The sequence below is a fragment of the Coregonus clupeaformis genome, chromosome 1, assembly GCF_020615455.1.
Source record: "Coregonus clupeaformis isolate EN_2021a chromosome 1, ASM2061545v1, whole genome shotgun sequence".
Lineage (NCBI taxonomy): Eukaryota > Metazoa > Chordata > Actinopteri > Salmoniformes > Salmonidae > Coregonus > Coregonus clupeaformis.
In genome coordinates, this window is record NC_059192.1 from 42,255,249 (window position 1) to 42,272,355 (window position 17,107).

General features: G+C 41.6%; 1 protein-coding gene across 1 annotated transcript in view; it reads left to right on the forward strand.

Annotated features, from left to right (window-relative positions):
• Positions 1 to 9,224: 9,224 nt before the first annotated feature.
• LOC121568947 (rab11 family-interacting protein 2-like) overlaps positions 9,225 to 17,107 on the forward strand; it is a 35,321-nt gene continuing 27,438 nt past the window's right edge. Inside the window, exons 1-2 of the mRNA XM_041879447.2 lie at positions 9,225 to 9,379; positions 9,747 to 10,398. Coding sequence (XP_041735381.1) covers positions 10,046 to 10,398 — 353 coding nt within the window. The 5' untranslated portion in view covers positions 9,225 to 9,379; positions 9,747 to 10,045. The remainder of the gene's footprint in view (positions 9,380 to 9,746; positions 10,399 to 17,107) is intronic.

The following is a 17,107-nucleotide window of genomic DNA, read 5'->3' on the forward strand; positions in this document are numbered from 1 at the left end:
GCCCCAGCAGCCAAACTAGTTCCTCTCCCAGTGCCTCAGTGACCTTGGTCACACCTGTCCATAGACTTAGTCACCGACCTTCCACGTTCTGACGGCTTCACCACAGTCATGGTGGTCGTAGATCGGTTCTCTAAATCATGCCGTTTTTTGCCACTAACTGGTCTTCCTTCTGCTCTCCAGGTTGCTGATAACCTGTTCCAACAGGTCTTCCGGCATTATGGACTTCCGGAGGACATCGTCTCGGACCGTGGCCCCAATTCACCTCCTGAGTGTGGAAGGCTTTCCTGGAGAAGATCGGGGCCACGGCCAGCCTCACTTCCGGGTATAGGCCTCAGTCGAATGGGCAGGTGGAGCGCATGAACCAGGAGCTGGGGAGGTTTCTTCGTTGCCACTGTCAGGACTGGCAGGGTGAGTGGGCGAGGTTTCTTCCCTGGGCAGAATATGCCCAGAACTCCCTCGTTCACTCAACCATGGGGCTCACTCCCTTCCAGTGCGTCCTGGGGTACTAGCCGGCCCTGGCCCCTTGGACACCCAGCCAGACCGATGCGCCCGCTGTCGACGAGTGGTTCCACAGGGCCGGGCAGGTCTGGGACGCTGCCCATGTCCATCTCCAGAGGGCCATTCGTCGGCAGAAGGACCAAGCCGACCACCACCGCAGTGAGGCCCCTGTATTCCAGCCTGGTGATCATGTCTGGCTGTCCACAAAAAACCTCCCTCTCCGCCTGCCCTGCAAGAAACTGAGCCCCCGGTTTGTGGGGCCGTTTAAGGTCCTCTGGCGGATAAATGAGGTATCATACCGGCTGCTCCTTCCCCCTCACTACCGTGTCTCACCCACTTTTCATGTGTCTCTACTCAGGCCGGTGGTTCCTGGTCCTCTGGCGGATGACGTACTCCGGGGTACGCCCCCTCCCCCCTGGACATTGACGGGAGTCCGGCGTATGCGGTGAGGGACCTGCTGGACTCCAGGTTCCGTGGGGGACGGCTCCATTACCTGGTGGACTGAGAGGGGTATGGTCCTGAGGAGAGGAGCTGGGTTACGGCTGGGGACGTTCTGGACCCCAACCTAATTCGGTACTTTCACCGTCGCCGCCCTGACCGGCCCTCTCCTTGTCCTCGGGGTCGTCCTCCTGGCCAGCGACGTCCTGCGGCTGGAGCTGCGCGTCCGGGGGGTACTGTCATGTCTCCTCCCATTGCTCCCCTCCGGCGCTCTGATTCGCCGGTCTGAGCGCACCACCTCGGCAACACTCTCTCTTTGTTATTCTCTTTCTAGTTATTAAGTAAACCTTGACCATGTTAATTCCTGCGTCTGCGTCCTGCCTCTTCGTATGCTCAGTACTCGTCACAATCTCAAGGATGATCAGTGGAAACAGGATGCACCTGAGCTCAATTTCGAGTCTCATAGCAAAGGGTGTGAATACTTATGTAAATAAAGTATTTATGTTTTTTATTTTAAATTCATTTGCAAAAATGTCTGAATACCTGTTTTTCCTTTGTCATTATGGGGTATTCTGTGTAGATTGATGAGTAATAAAAAAAAAAATCCATTTTAGAATAAGGCTGTAACAAAATGTGGAAAAAGTGATGGGGTCTGAATACTTTCTGAATGCACTGTATGTCAACAACTGTGTTATCACCGCTGACAGCTATGACTAATTTCTCTATCAGGACCAATGAAATGGATTCCATGGCATAATTACTTCTGATAAATTGCAATTCAACAGTGCTCTGTTGCAAATCATGGCAGAGATAAGATAACACAGAGATACTGAGGCACACCAGGGAGTGTCAGGTATGCCACTATTAGTGAGATGAGGGCAGTGGAAGGTAGGCCCATAAATGGCAAGAAATCCAAGAAAGAAAACAAGTAGGAGGCCATTACAATGCAGAAAACTTTAGTGAACTATTTACAGATACCACTATTAGTATACATTAACAAACATATTTAGGTATTCTATGTTTATGTCCAGAAAATGCCTTTTGTACAATAAATTAGATTACTAGTAAATGCATTTTCAGCAAATTATATGAAACTACTGGATAGAAACGTCATTATGAATTTGTAGTGTTAGAAACTGAACTAAAAGCAACTATTGAAATTACTGCTGCATTAAATGTTGAAAAGTTGGTGTGTCTCATTCCTCTTAATTGCATGCATTGGTCATGCTATTAGTGGAACCAGCTGTTTTAATTACCATAATCTATTCAATTTGTTTGTCATACCCTTGCTGGTGAGACCCCCAGGAACATGTTGGATGGCACTTGACAAGAGGTATGTAGGTTACAGTTACAATTGTTTAATAGCTGTTTAATGTGTGTGTTTGTGTGTGTGTGCTCAAGCATGTGAAAATAGAACAGGACATTGGATACATATTCAGCCTTCCATGAAATTATTGAACAAAAGTTGTATTTTATGTGCATGGCCAGAACTATTCTGTGCATCAGCCTTCATTCACTCATTTCTGCCATTATACACTAGTGAATCAGGGGTTATTAAGAAAATACATTTTTGGGAGCCACCAAGCTGACACGTTCCCCTGATTTAGTAACTCTTTTAGCTCTCTCCGTTACTCACCAGTCGCACATCTACACCACTATATATCAAACCTGTGCACAAAAACATTCCAGAGAGTAATGTGTGATTTGTGTTCCTTTCTCCTTCTTTTTATATTACATTTTCATCTGTGATCTAAATGTTTGCTTAGCTAAAAGCGCACCCTTTTAAATCACTCATCCATCCCGAATTTAGATGCAGGTTAACGTTTTTTTGTCATGAATCTTGTTCTGGAGCCAGCTCTGCAGAGTGGTCACTAGCTGGCACAGCCACAAAGTCATTAAATCTGATTTTAAACCTAACCTTAACCCTAACCTTAACCACACTGCTAACCCTAATGCCTAACCTTAAATACATACAAAAAAGCACCATTTTGTTTTCATATATTTTTGCAATAGCCTATAGCCAATTTTGACTTTGTAGCTGGCCCATCTAGCGGAAATCTCTCAGTTCTGCCTCAAGTACAAGATTCATCCCAATAAACGTCAACCTGCAACTTAGACTTGCATCACATTTAGAGCAACACTGACATCACAACGATTTCACCTCTCCCCACCGGGTTTCATACTTTCTTCATAGTATATTGTGTTGCCTCCAACAGATGGACAATCTTGCAGCCAGATACTTTTTTTAAGTGTTTAATAAATGTAATACAACCTATATAGTGTTGAAGAAAGGAGGCTAAACCAGAACCATCTGCCTGACCGCGGCGAGAGACCCTTGGTAGACTGTGGACATTAAAGGGGATGCCTAATATGGCTCAACATGTGGACCTGGCTGCCATGCAATACAGGTTTTCTTTACATGTTGGACAGTTTATGGGGCTTCAGTGTTGTTCCCCTGGAACGTATAGACTTAGGCCATATGTTACTGTTCTTTAATTTATGACTTGATGTTTTTTATATATGCCGGTGTATACTCAGAGTAAAATAATAAAAGGATACAGGTGATGTTGGAATGCAATGCCTTTCATGTTTATATCCCGCACAAGATGGAGAGATTGAGATACTGTTTTCCAACAGGGTAATACATTAAAGTGTTTGACAAATTGTAAAATTAAAGGTCCAATGCAGCCATTTTTTATCTCAATATCAAATCCTTTCTGGGTAACAATTAAGTACCCTACTATGATTGTTTTTAATTAAAATGGTTAAAAAGAAACCACAATAGCTTCTTAGCAAAGAGCAATTTCTCAAGCAAGAATTTTGCTATGTCTGTCTGGGAGGGATCCAAGTGGGGAGGGGAAAACTGAAAACTAGCTGTTATTGGCAGAGAGGTTTGGAACTCTCTTTCTTATTGGTCTCACCAAAACAGGCTGACATTTCAGGCTGTCTTTTCAAACAGCTCTTACACTAAAGGTGCATTATTATAATTTTCATAATGTCACAGTATTATTCCAACCTCAGTCTGGAAATATATATAAAACACAGGATTTCTTTGACTGCACTGGGCCTTTAAGGATCTGTGTCATGTACCCTGGCAGATGCAAAATCATGCTATTTCACTAAGTACAACCTGACAATACAATATATAAAAAATACACTTGGAGCAACCATGAACATAGAACTGAAAAAAAATAACATATAGGCTGAAGAGAAGAAGGAAAGCAGCTCGTTGGTAATTAAGGTAGCTTATTGGCTTACATTTATTGAGACACGTTTCAAGCCGAGAGGGTATTCACCAAGTCCCAGAAACATTGATTTCTTATACTGGGTGTAACATTACATCTTTATAGTGTATGGTCTTCTGCTAGCTTTTCTTACTCAATAAGTAGCATACTTCACGCAATTCCTCATACTGTCATTCTTACATTTTACTCCAATGGTTCCCTGCTTTTCTGGTGTTTGCAGTCAGACTTGACACAAAATGGCAGGGTGAAAAGGTACCTCCTTATTTAAAGCAGCCTGAAGCATGTTCTATACAGCCTAATATTTCACTAAGCCATAGCATTTCATTTAGAGATGCACTCTAGATAAGAGTAATAATCTCACTGTGATGGATGGCCCAGCTCCATCCCTGGGACTGTGAATACTGCACTGTTCATGGGAGGACGATAAAACCAACATAGGCAGGTGCATTTGGTTAAGATGTAGGGGAGAGTGAGGTATGTTGAGCCATTTTTTACATTCAGCATCACTACATCAAGGGAATTATAGCATTCTTTCTAACAAAGATATATACATATATTTCAGGATGTCATGTTTCCCTGGAAATAATCAGAATTTATGTAAACATACATTTTGAAAACATAGCTTGTTCAAAAAAAGGGGTCTCTTGGCACAACTTACCCCGGGTATGAGGTAAGTTGAGTATAGGGACAGGGTAAGTTGAGCCGCCTTGGGGTAAGTGGGTGACGGTGTCCTGTGACAGTGGGTGATGGTGCTGGTAGGTCAAAGTTTAATTCATGGTGTGGTATATTGTATATCTTAAATATATGCCTACATTGAGATATATGTAGATCTCTCTGTTCAATATCCCTTATCCTTCCATTTCTTGACCAGTTCCATTCTCTCACTTCCTTTGCTGCTCTCACAAGAACCCAAAGGGGGGCTAGACCTCTGCTTGTTTACATTTGTATACACGGGGCATGATGATGTCTGCTCTGTAACAATAAAAATGCAGTATCTTGAGTTCAGTGGTGGCCAGTGCCGTTTAAGATGAGGGAAGACGATTATTTATTTTATGAGCATGGCCTTATTTCCATTATAGCATATTGGATGACTGTCATTCATATTCCATTCTCCCAGCTCAATGTAACATCGATAGGTTTAGACTACTACATGATACAAAAATTTTCCTGAGCTTCATGAGCTTGCTACAACCTAGCCTATGAATGAAAGTGTATGTGCACAGGTCGAGAGAAATTTGAGTAATCATGGTGACAGACATTGACACATTTAATATCGCCTTGCACAATCTTGCCTGTATCTAGCTGATCTAGGGTGTAATCATTAGTCCAACAGTTGCAAACGAGAGTTTCTATTAGACAAATTCAGGAATGTTTATCCCCATTTTGTTCCATTTGCTTCCGTTCAAGAAACGTTTTTCAACAGAATCGGCGGAATGAATACACCCCTGAAACACAGTTCACTTTCATAGCAGCCACATACAAATAGCATGATCACTTTGATCGTTGTATAATTCTCTCTCGCATCTACACGCTCTCTTCCTCTCACCTTTTCTCTTTGCTGGTGGACTTCAGTGCACAACACATCAGCTGTCTGTGACCAGGTGAAAAAACTTTTCCAAGCCAAACCTTCATATCATAACCGCTAACCGCTACACACAGCCTACATTGTTGTCACCATATTAGCTAACGTCAAATCAATATAGCTACTAGAACTAATGTGATAGTAAATCCACTACAATCATGCAGTAGAGTTAGCAAGCAGTTTAGCAGTTGCCCCGGCGGTCCCCAGTGACAATAAATTAATAAAACCAAAAGCTTACCTTGACTTGGAAGAGTTCCAGTGTTGGATAGCCATAGCACGCTAGTTAACATAGCATCCCTCTCTGGTTGAGTCAGGTGTTTGAGTAGGCTAAACTAGCTAGCTGCATTTGCTAGCTAACTAAGTTAAAGTGAGAAAACTCCCCCGAAATATAGCTAGCTCTCTCTCTCTCTCTTGCTTCTCCTTCATTTTTGAAGAAATTAATTTGTTCAAAACGGTTTAACTATTGTCTTTCTCTCTCCGAGTCAACTACTCACCACATTTTATGCACTACAGTTCTAGCTAGCTGTAGCTTATGCTTTCAGTACTAGATTCATTCTCTGATCCTTTGATTGGGTGGACATCATGTCAGTTCATGCTGCAAGAGCTCTGATAAGTTGGAGGACGTCCTCCGGAAGTTGTTATAATTACTGTGTAAGTCTACAGTGTATGGAAGGGGGTGAGAACCATGAGCCTCCTAGGTTTTGCATTGAAGTCAATGTACCCAGGAGAGGACAGAAGCTAGCTGTCCTCCGGCTACACCATGGTGCTACCCTACAGAGTGCTGTTGAGGCTACTGTAGACCTTCATTGCAAAACAGTGTGTTTTAATCAATTATTTGGTGACGTGAATATATTTAGTATAGTTTTTTCTAAAAAGGATAACTTTTTAAATTCTTTAACAATTGTATTTCCTCATCCACACTTATTTCCCTCATTAAAATGCAAATCAATTTATAACATTTTTGACATGCGTTTTTCTGGATGTTTTTGTTGTTATTCTGTCTCTCACTGTTCAAATAAACCTACCATTAAAATTATAGACTAATAATTTCTTTGTCAGTGGGCAAATGTACAAAATCAGCAGGGGATCAAATACTTTTTTCCCACACTGTATATATATATATATATATATATATATATATTAATATATATTAAAATATGAATATTATACAGTGGACACCTAAGCCTTTGTATGCAATGCCCTGATACACCTAAGCCTATAGGCATTTGCATACAATGCCCTAATATATTTAGTGCTCAAATCTCTGACAGCTAAACCATGAGGTGGACAATTATTTTTTCAGGAAAGTAGCCTAAAACGCACCAACACCCCCCCCCACCCAAATTGTATATAAAGTTATGCGTATGCTACACATCGAAACACAAGGAATAGTGTTTTTGTAAATTCTTATAGGCTGTTTTTAAGGACAAGTAAATGTGGCTCATTTGGCCAACATCCCTCGTTTATTGATGGCGCTGGCTGTGCCAGGTTGAATGCATATGGATGTCCATAACATTTCTCAAATGTCCTGTAAATTAAAATCTTCCCTGTCATGTTGTCCGGCACAAAATTCTCCTCAAGGAAATGTCATATTGTTTTTACATTTTACTAATTTAGCAGACGCTCTTATCCAGAGCGACTTACAGTTAGTGATTGCATACATGTTCATACTGGCCCCCTGTGGGAAATGAACCCACAACCCTAGTGTTGCAAGCGCCATGCTCTACCAACTGAGCTACAGGGGACTGACTTTTTATGAAGAATTTAGAATATTCACATGGAAATCTGTCGCCAATTGGATGGAAAATTAGCTATAGACACCCTAAAAACTGGGAAGTGTGCTAGTCCAGTGTCACTTTGATTATGCCTGCACATCATGGTTCACCAGCAGCCCCAAATATCTAAAGAATAAGCTACCAGCCAAACAAGCTTGTAAGAATTGTACTTAAACTCCCAACTCATACTCATCTGGAGGTTGAGCATTTTTTTCCGTCTCTATCTATGTAAAGTGTCTGTCTCTACACTATATATACAAAAGTATGTGGACACCCCTTCAAATTAGTGGATTCGGCTATTTCAGCCACACCTGTTGCTGACAGGTGGATAAAATCGAGCACACAGCCATGCAATCTCCATAGACAAACATTGGCAGTAGAATGGCCATACTGAAGAGCTCAGTGACTTTCAATGTGGCAGTGTCATAGGATGCCACCTTTCCAACAAGTAAGTTCGTAAAATAGAGCTATCGCGGTCAAGTGAAGTGATAGGCCACACAAGCTCACAGAACGGGACCACCGAGTGCTGTCCTCGGTTGCAACACGCACTACCGAGTTCCAAACTGCCTCTGGAAGCAACGTCAGCACAATAACTGTTTGTTGGGCGCTTCATGAAATGGGTTTCCATGGTAGAACAGCGCACACAAGCCTAAGATCATCATACGCAATGCCAAGCGTCGGCTGGAGTAGTGTAAAGCTACCTGCCCCATTGCATAGTGCCAACTGTAAAGTTTGGTAGGGAGGAATAATGTTCTGGGGCTGTTTTTCATGGTTCGGGCTAGGCCCCTTAATTCCAGTGAAGGGAAATCTTAATGCTACAGCATACAATGTCATTCTAGACGATTCTATGCTTCCAACTTTGTGGCAACAGTTTGGGGAAGGCCCTTTCCTGTTTCAGCATGACAATGCCCCTGTGGTCAAAGCGAGGTCCATACAGAAATGGTTTGTCGAGATTGGTGTGGAAGGCCTGACCTCAACCCCATCGAAAACCTTTGGGATGAATTGGAATGCTGACTGCGAGCCAGGCCTAATCGCCCAACATCAGTGCCCGACCTCACTAATGCTCTTGTGGCTGAATGGAAGCAAGTCCCCACAACAATGTTCCAACATCTAGTGGAAAGCCTTCCCAGAAGAGTGGATAAATAAGGTTAGCAGTGTAGTTAGGGTAAGGTTAAAAATATGATACATTCTAGAAGGCGGGGTTTATGACTTTGTGGCAGTGGTATCTAGTGGAAACCAGATATTTGGGCCTGTAAATCATAAAGACACATCATTTAATTATTTCCTTTGTTTCATCAATTACTTCATGGTTTTAATTCATTACTGTTAATTACGATATGCTTGGATTCACCACTCTATTTTTTTTTTGTTATAATGCATTTTCCATTTTCGTCATCCACCAACTCTTTCAAAATCGAGAAAACTGCATCACCTACATTAGAATCACATGGACATATGTTTCCTGCTTTTTCTAAAAGGCACAGTCTTGACTCTTTTCTGAATGAACAAAGTATGTGTCAGCTGTTTACCTAGGGCGGGTACAAATATGAACATAGCTTTTTATTCATTGTTTGACATATCAAAGATAAGGAGCGTGCTCCTGAAACCCCGTTCGTTTCCACGGCAACAGAGGAGGAGCTTGAACTTTCACCTGTGACTGTAGCGGATGTAGTTGGCTAACAAGGAAGTTAGATAGTTTTTGGTTGGTACAACTAGCAGGCTGTAAATTCACGAACTGTAGCTCCAATAAATAATTTTTCCAGTTTATTTGTGAAATATGTTAAACAATCGGATGGATTTACACGATGGCAACATGTCGCAAGTTTGGAGAAAATGACTAGGTACAGTAGTGAGCAAGCAAGCTTGTTTAACTAGCTAACATAATCAGCTGTCCAATCTAATTCACGGCTAGTAATCAATGCTACTACTTTGCAACGTTATTATTGCGTAAGAATAACCATTGGTGTGTCACAATATGACAAATGCAACATAGAACTGAAAAACACGCAATTTTTGCTGTGTAGCTAGATAGCTAGCTAATACTTCAGCCATGCTAACAATGGTGATTGGTGTCAGCTGTTTAGCTTGTTCGTTAGTTAGCCTGCTCAACTTTAATCATAGTACATCTGTAGTACATAAGTTAGCTAGCTAACAAGTCAACCTGCACAACTGCTTACAATGTACTCTTCTCTCCCATGTTGCTTTCAGGTGACTTGCTTAACAACAGTGGCTTGGACATTTGTGATATGTTAATCACAAAAGACAAGTGTCTAAAATGGACTGAAGTAATTAGTTAGTTGCTAACTATTGAGATGTGCTACTAGCTGTACATGTAAATAAATGACCAATAAGCACTAAGTTATACATGCCTACAAATCACCAAGCTACATGAACATCATGCACTAAGAAATAAGTTGTTACTATTTGCATGCTCTGTCGCCACTTTTTAAGGTCAATTCACCTCCACATACATTTGTTTTGCTAACCACACATAAACAGAGCTGATCATGTCGCTAGCAGAGCAGTCCCAAAAGTGGTTCCCAACTCATGTCCAAGCCACTGTTCTCCAAGCAACTGACCTACAAGCTAAGAGTAAGAATGGCACCAACGACGCCTACACTATCATCCAGCTGGGAAAGGAGAAGTACTCGACATCTGTGGCAGAGAAAACACTCAGCCCAGTGTGGAGAGAAGAAGCCTCATTTGAACTGCCAGGTCTGCTTCTGGAGGGCAACCCAGAAATCTACGAACTATGCCTCATCGTGATGCACAGGTCCCTGGTGGGGATGGATAAATTCCTGGGCCAGAGTACCATCAATCTCAATGACATTTTTGATAACAAGGAGAGAAGGAAAACTGAGTAAGTATCACCAACTAATCTAACTAAATAATGTTTTTGCCTTTCAAGGAAGTTTCAGAACATTAGGCCTAATACAATATAACTTTATTTGTCTAACTGTTAAATAGAAAATGTGTCTTCTGCTCAGCTCTCAACCCCACATGCATAAACATATAGGCTGTAAAGCATCCTTAGTCACAACGAACAATGCTAGGCCTTTGGTTTCCTAGTTCTGTGTTTGATGTTTCAGGAACTGCCAACAGGAAGAAGTAGGGTGGATTTGCGTATGTCTTATTCATGTCACAGGACTAACCTGCAGAAATAACATGGAACATGATTCAGAGGGTTGGGTAGACTAGCCTAAATCATTTGATGGTTTGGAAAAACTGACCCTAATCACCAATGATTTGTCTCTGTGGTCAGCTTTGCAAATGTTTTAATGTGGCAGTCAATTGGAAAACATTCTAACAGTATTTCTGATTGTATTCTCAACTCACTGTCATATATTTTTAATGTGGGGCTATGACAGTCAATTGCAAATTAGTCTGAAAATGTGTCTTATCTCACCACCACTAACGAGATGGGTGTGCTTGATGCATGTTGCGTCGGATCTTCTCAAAGTCAGGGGGCGAGGTCAACAGTGCAGTGCGCACCTCATCTCTCCAGTCACATCCAACCTGGATCAATATTTGTTTTTAATGCAGACGAGAGCACTGAATCAGCGTAACATGAGTTTTAATACTCGGAGGGAGACGGCACAGTATTCCCTTTGAGTCAGGAACCAAAACTCCTCCATAGTAACCCGTGAATGCCTTGTCTGCAGCATTCGGTCACATGACAGCTCGATCAGCTGTTTGATTTCACTTACCGGCATGTCAACTGAGCCAGGATCAATGTCAAACAGATTTAGCTGATTCGGTCACTCATCTGTATAATTATTTTGTATTTCCACTGCATGCTTGCGTTCAGTTTCCCAAATATGTCTGTTACATAGGCATGGAGACACATTTTCTTTTCATTACACAGAAAGTCAGTCTGTTTTTTACATACATTGCAAATGACAAACGTTCCGCTCTCAAACTCTTTCCAGTACTCCTCCTCGATAACCACCAAGCCTCAGTGTGAAATAGAACATTGTCATGCTTTGATCCCATATCTCCACATAGTTTTGCGAACAGGCGCACGTGATGTAGTTTACGATCAAAGTTACCTGCTGCATATCTCAGAGTTCTGCGCTCAGCTCTTTTGCAGCCAGTTGCTCTCGGTGTATCCATTATAGCTCAGAGGGAGACACGTGAATTACTAGAGTGCAGAGGCCTGCCCGCCGTCCTGTGATAGATGGAGCCCCATCTATGCAAAAGTCCACCATTTCGATCCCATGGAATCAGTTTTTCGTCAATATATCCACGCTGCACATTGAACATCCCCTGTGCCCTTTCATGCTTGGGAATCGTGAGACAAAACAATATGTCCTCGTGAATAGCATCCCTTCGACATGTAGCGAACAAAAGTCAATGCATGGGCATCTTGGCCCTCAAAGCTACCGTCCATTTGGAGAGCATAACGTGGGGAGTTTTTGAGTCGTTCAGTCAGTTTCCTCTTGATTGCTAGCTATAGCATCAATTCTTAGTTTCACAGTGTTAGCTGACAACGGTATTGATGTGAGTTTCTGTGCCTCTGCCTCCCCACACATTGTTTTCACCATATCAATTGCGGCCGGTAATATTAAAGTCTCCGCAATAGTGTGTGGTTTCATAGAGTAGCGGGCTTAGCCATTTACCATGAGAATGATTCCAAAGCAACGGTCAGGTGCGACCTTTTCCCACAATCTAAGGGCGCTGTGGTTGAATTGTAACTTTTAAGATTTGAATAATTTGCATTTAGATTTTTAAGGTTAACATCAATAAAATGATTTTGAGGGACAAAGACAATATTATACTGAACAAAAATATAAACGCAACATGTAAAGTGTTGGTCCTATTATTTCAGCTCGTGAAACATGGATCACTGAAATTTTCCATGCACATGAAAAGCTTATTTCTCTCATATATATATATATATATATATATACATACATACATACATACATACATAGTTGGAAGTTGACTGATTTCTTTAGATTTTCCCATGATGTCAAGCAAGGAGGCACTGAGTTTGAAGGTAGGCCCACAGGTACGCATCCAATTGACTCAAATGATGTCAGTTAGCCTATCGGAAGCTTCTAAAGCCATGACATCATTTTCTGGAATTTTCCAAGCTGTTTAAAGGCAGAGTCAACTTAGTGTATGTAAACTTCTGACCCACTGGAATTTTGATACAGTGAATTATAAGTGACATAATCTGTCTGTAAACAATTGTTGGAAAAATTACTTGTCATGCACAAAGTAGATGTCCTAACCGACTTGCCAAAACTATAGTTTGTTAACAAGAAATTTGTGGAGTGGTTGAAAAATGACTCCAACCTAAGTGTATGTAAACTTCCAACTTCAACTGTATATATATATATATATATATATATATATATATATATATATATATATATATATATATATATATATATATATATATATATATATATATATAGTACCAGTCAAAAGTTTGGACACACCTACTCATTCCAGGGTTTTTCTTTATTTTTACTATTTTTTACATTGTAGAATAATAGTGAAGACATCAAAACTATGAAATAACACATGGAATCATGTAGTAACCAAAAAAGTGTTAAAGAAATCAAAATACATTTTATATTTGAGATTCTTCAAATTGCCACCTTTTGCATTGATGGCAGCTTTGCACATTCTTGGCCTTCTCTCAACCAGCTTGATGAGATAGTCACCTGGAATGCATTTCAATTAATAAAGAAAAACCCTTGAATGTGTACAGTGAGGGAAAAAAGTATTTGATCCCCTGCTGATTTTGTAAGTTTGCCCACTGACAAAGAAATGATCAGTCTATAATTTTAATGGTAGGTTTATTTGAACAGTGAGACACAGAATAACAACAACAAAATCCAGATAGACGCATGTCAAAAATGTTATAAATTGATTTGCATTTTAATGAGGGAAATAAGTATTTGACCCCCTCTCAATCAGAAAGATTTCTGGCTCCCAGGTGTCTTTTATACAGGTAACGAGCTGAGATTAGGAGCACACTCTTAAAGGGAGTGCTCCTAATCTCAGTTTGTTACCTGTATAAAAGACACCTGTCCACAGAAGCAAGCAATCAATCAATCAGATTCCAAACTCTCCACCATGGCCAAGACCAAAGAGCTCTCCAAGGATGTCAGGGACAAGATTGTAAACCTACACAAGGCTGGAATGGGCTACAAGACCATCGCCAAGCAGCTTGGTGAGAAGGTGACAACAGTTGGTGCGATTATTCGCAAATGGAAGAAACACAAAATAACTGTCAATCTCCCTCGGCCTGGGGCTCCATGCAAGATCTCACCTCGTGGAGTTGCAATGATCATGAGAACGGTTAGGAATCAGCCCAGTACTACACGGCAGGATCTTGTCAATGATCTCAAGGCAGCTGGGACCATAGTCACCAAGAAAACAATTGGTAACACACTACGCTGTGAAGGACTGAAATCCTGCAGCACCCGCAAGGTCCCCCTGCTCAAGAAAGCACATATACATGCCCGTCTGAAGTTTGCCAATGAACATCTGAATGATTCAGAGGAGAACTGGGTGAAAGTGTTGTGGTCAGATGAGACCAAAATTGAGCTCTTTGGCATCAACTCAACTCGCCGTGTTTGGAGGAGGAGGAATGCTGCCTATGACCCCAACAACACCATCCCCACCGTCAAACATGGAGGTGGAAACATTATTCTTTGGGTGTTTCTCTGCTAAGGGGACAGGACAACTTCACCACATCAAAGGGACGATGGACGGGGCCATGTACCGTCAAATCTTGGGTGAGAACCTCCTTCCCTCAGCCAGGGCATTGAAAATGGGTCGTGGATGGGAATTCCAGCATGACAATGACCCAAAACACACGGCCAAGGCAACAAAGGAGTGGCTCAAGAAGAAGCACATTAAGGTCCTGGAGTGGCCTAGCCAGTCTCCAGACCTTAATCCCATAGAAAATCTGTGGAGGGAGCTGAAGGTTTGAGTTGCCGAACGTCAGCCTCAACCTTAATGACTTGGAGAAGATCTGCAAAGAGGAGTGGAACAAAATCCCTCCTGAGATGTGTGCAAACCTGGTGGCCAACTACAAGAAACTTCTGACCTCTGTGATTGCCAACAAGGGGTTTGCCACCAAGATCTAAGTCATGTTTTGCAGAGGGGTCAAATACTTATTTCCCTCATTAAAATGCAAATCAATTTATAACATTCTTGACATGCGTTTTTCTGGATTTTTGTTGTTGTTATTCTGTCTCTCACTGTTCAAATAAACCTACCATTAAAATGATAGTCTGATCATGTCTTTGTCAGTGGGCAAATGTACAAAATCAGCAAGGGATCAAATACTTTTTTCCCTCACTGTAGGTGTGTCCAAACTTTTGACTGGTACTGTGTGTGTATGTGTATATATATATATATATATTACTTTTTAGCTCTTTCTCCCAATTTCGTGATATCCTATTGGTAGTCAGTCTTGTCCCATTGCTGCAACTCCCGTACAGACACGGGAGAGGCGAAGGTCAAGAGCCATGCATCCTCCGAAACACGACCCTGCCAAGTCGCACTGCTTCTTGACACACTGCTCGCTTAACCCGTAAGCCAGCCGCACCAACGTGTTGGAGGAAACACCATATTTCTGGCGACCGTGTCAGCGTGCATGCGCCCGGCCCGCCACAGGAGTCGCTGGACCGCGATGGGACAAGGACATCCCAGCCGGCCAAACCTTCCCCTAACCCGGGCGACGCTGGGCCAATTGTACGTCACCTTATGGGTCTCCCGGTCATGGCCGGCTGTGACACACCCCGGGATCGAACCCGGGTCTGTAGTGATGCCTCAAGCACTGCGATGCAGTGCCTTAGACAGCTGCGCCACTCGGGAGGTCCTCTCTAAAATATTTTGCACATATTTGTTTACATTCCTGTTAGTGAGCATTTTGTCCTTTGCCTAGATAATCTATCCACCTGACAGGTGTGGTATATCAAGAAGCAGATTAAATAGCATGATCATTCAACCTACCAGGGTGTTTGCAAACGCTACAGGAACAAGATCATCCACATGTATCGATCACATTTTTACTAATACTGTAGAACTGTGTTCTAAAGCTGTATCCGTAACCATTGGATGCAGTGATCACAATATATAGTGGCTATATCCAGGAAAGCCAAAGTTCCAAAAGCTGGGCCTAAAATAGTGTGTAAGAGATCATACAAAATATTTTGCTGTGACTCTTATGTGGATGATGTTGAAAATATTTATTGGTCTGATGTGATTTAATAAGGACTTGATGAATTTATGAAATTGCTTCTTCCAATTATTGATAAACATGCACCTGTTAAAAGACTGACTGTTAGAACTTTTAAGGCTCCATGGATTGATGAGGAATTGAAAAACTGTATGGTTGAAAAAGATGGGGCAAAAAGAGTGGCTAATAAGTCTGGCTGCACATCTGACTGGCTGACTTACTGCAAATTGAGGAATTATGTGACTAAACTCAACAAAAAGAAGAAACTGTATTATGAAGCCAAGATCAATGATATAAAGGAAAAACATTGGAGTACTTTACATGAAATTATGGGCAGAAAGGCAAATTCAACTCAATCTTTCATCGAATCAGGTGGCCAGTAATAAACTGGTCCTGAACATCTCTAAAACTAAGAGCATTGTATTTGGTACAAATCATTCCCTAAGTTCTAGACCTCTGCTGAATCTGGTAATGAATGGTGTGGCTGTTGAACAAGTTGAGGAGACTAAATTACTTGGCATTAGATTGTACACTGTCATGGTCATAACATGTAGATTCAATGGTTGCAAAGATGGGGAGAGGTCTGTCCGTAATAAAGAGATGCTCTGCTTTTTTGACACCCCACTCCAAAAAGCAAGTTCTGTAGGCTCTAGTTTTGTCTTATTTTGATTATTGTCCAGTCGTGTGGTTGAGTGCTGCAAGGAAAGACCTAGTTAAGCTACAGCTGGCCCAGAACAGAGCGGCACGTCTTGCTCTTCATTGTAATCAGAGGGCTGATATAAATACTATGCATGCCAGTCTCTTTTGGCTAAGAGTTTAGAGACTGACTGTATCACTTATCTTTATAAAGAAACATTGTGTTGAAATTCCCAAATTGTTTGCATAGTCAACTTACACACAGCTCTGACACACACACTTACCCCACCAGACATGCCACCAGGGGTCTTTTCTCAGTCCCCAAATCCAGAACAAATTCAAGAAAGCGTACAGTATTATATAGGGCCATTATTGCATGGAACTCCGTTCCATCTCATATTGCTCAAATAAACGGCAAACTTGGTGGTGGGGGGGATATTTATGTCTGTAATTAAGCCCTTTTGTGGGGGAAAACTCATTCTGATTGGCTGGGCCTGGCGGCTCCCCAGTGGGTGGGGAAAGGTCCCCTGCTCAGTCATGTGAAATCCATAGATTAGGTCCTAATGAATTCATTTGAATTGACTGATTTCCCTTATATGAACCGTAACTCAGTAAAATCTTTGAAATTGTTGTATGTTGCGTTTTATATTTTTGTTCAGTATATCATATTTCATTTATAAAACAGGATTTTTAAGAATTATCCCACAAACCCATTTTCTTATCAGGT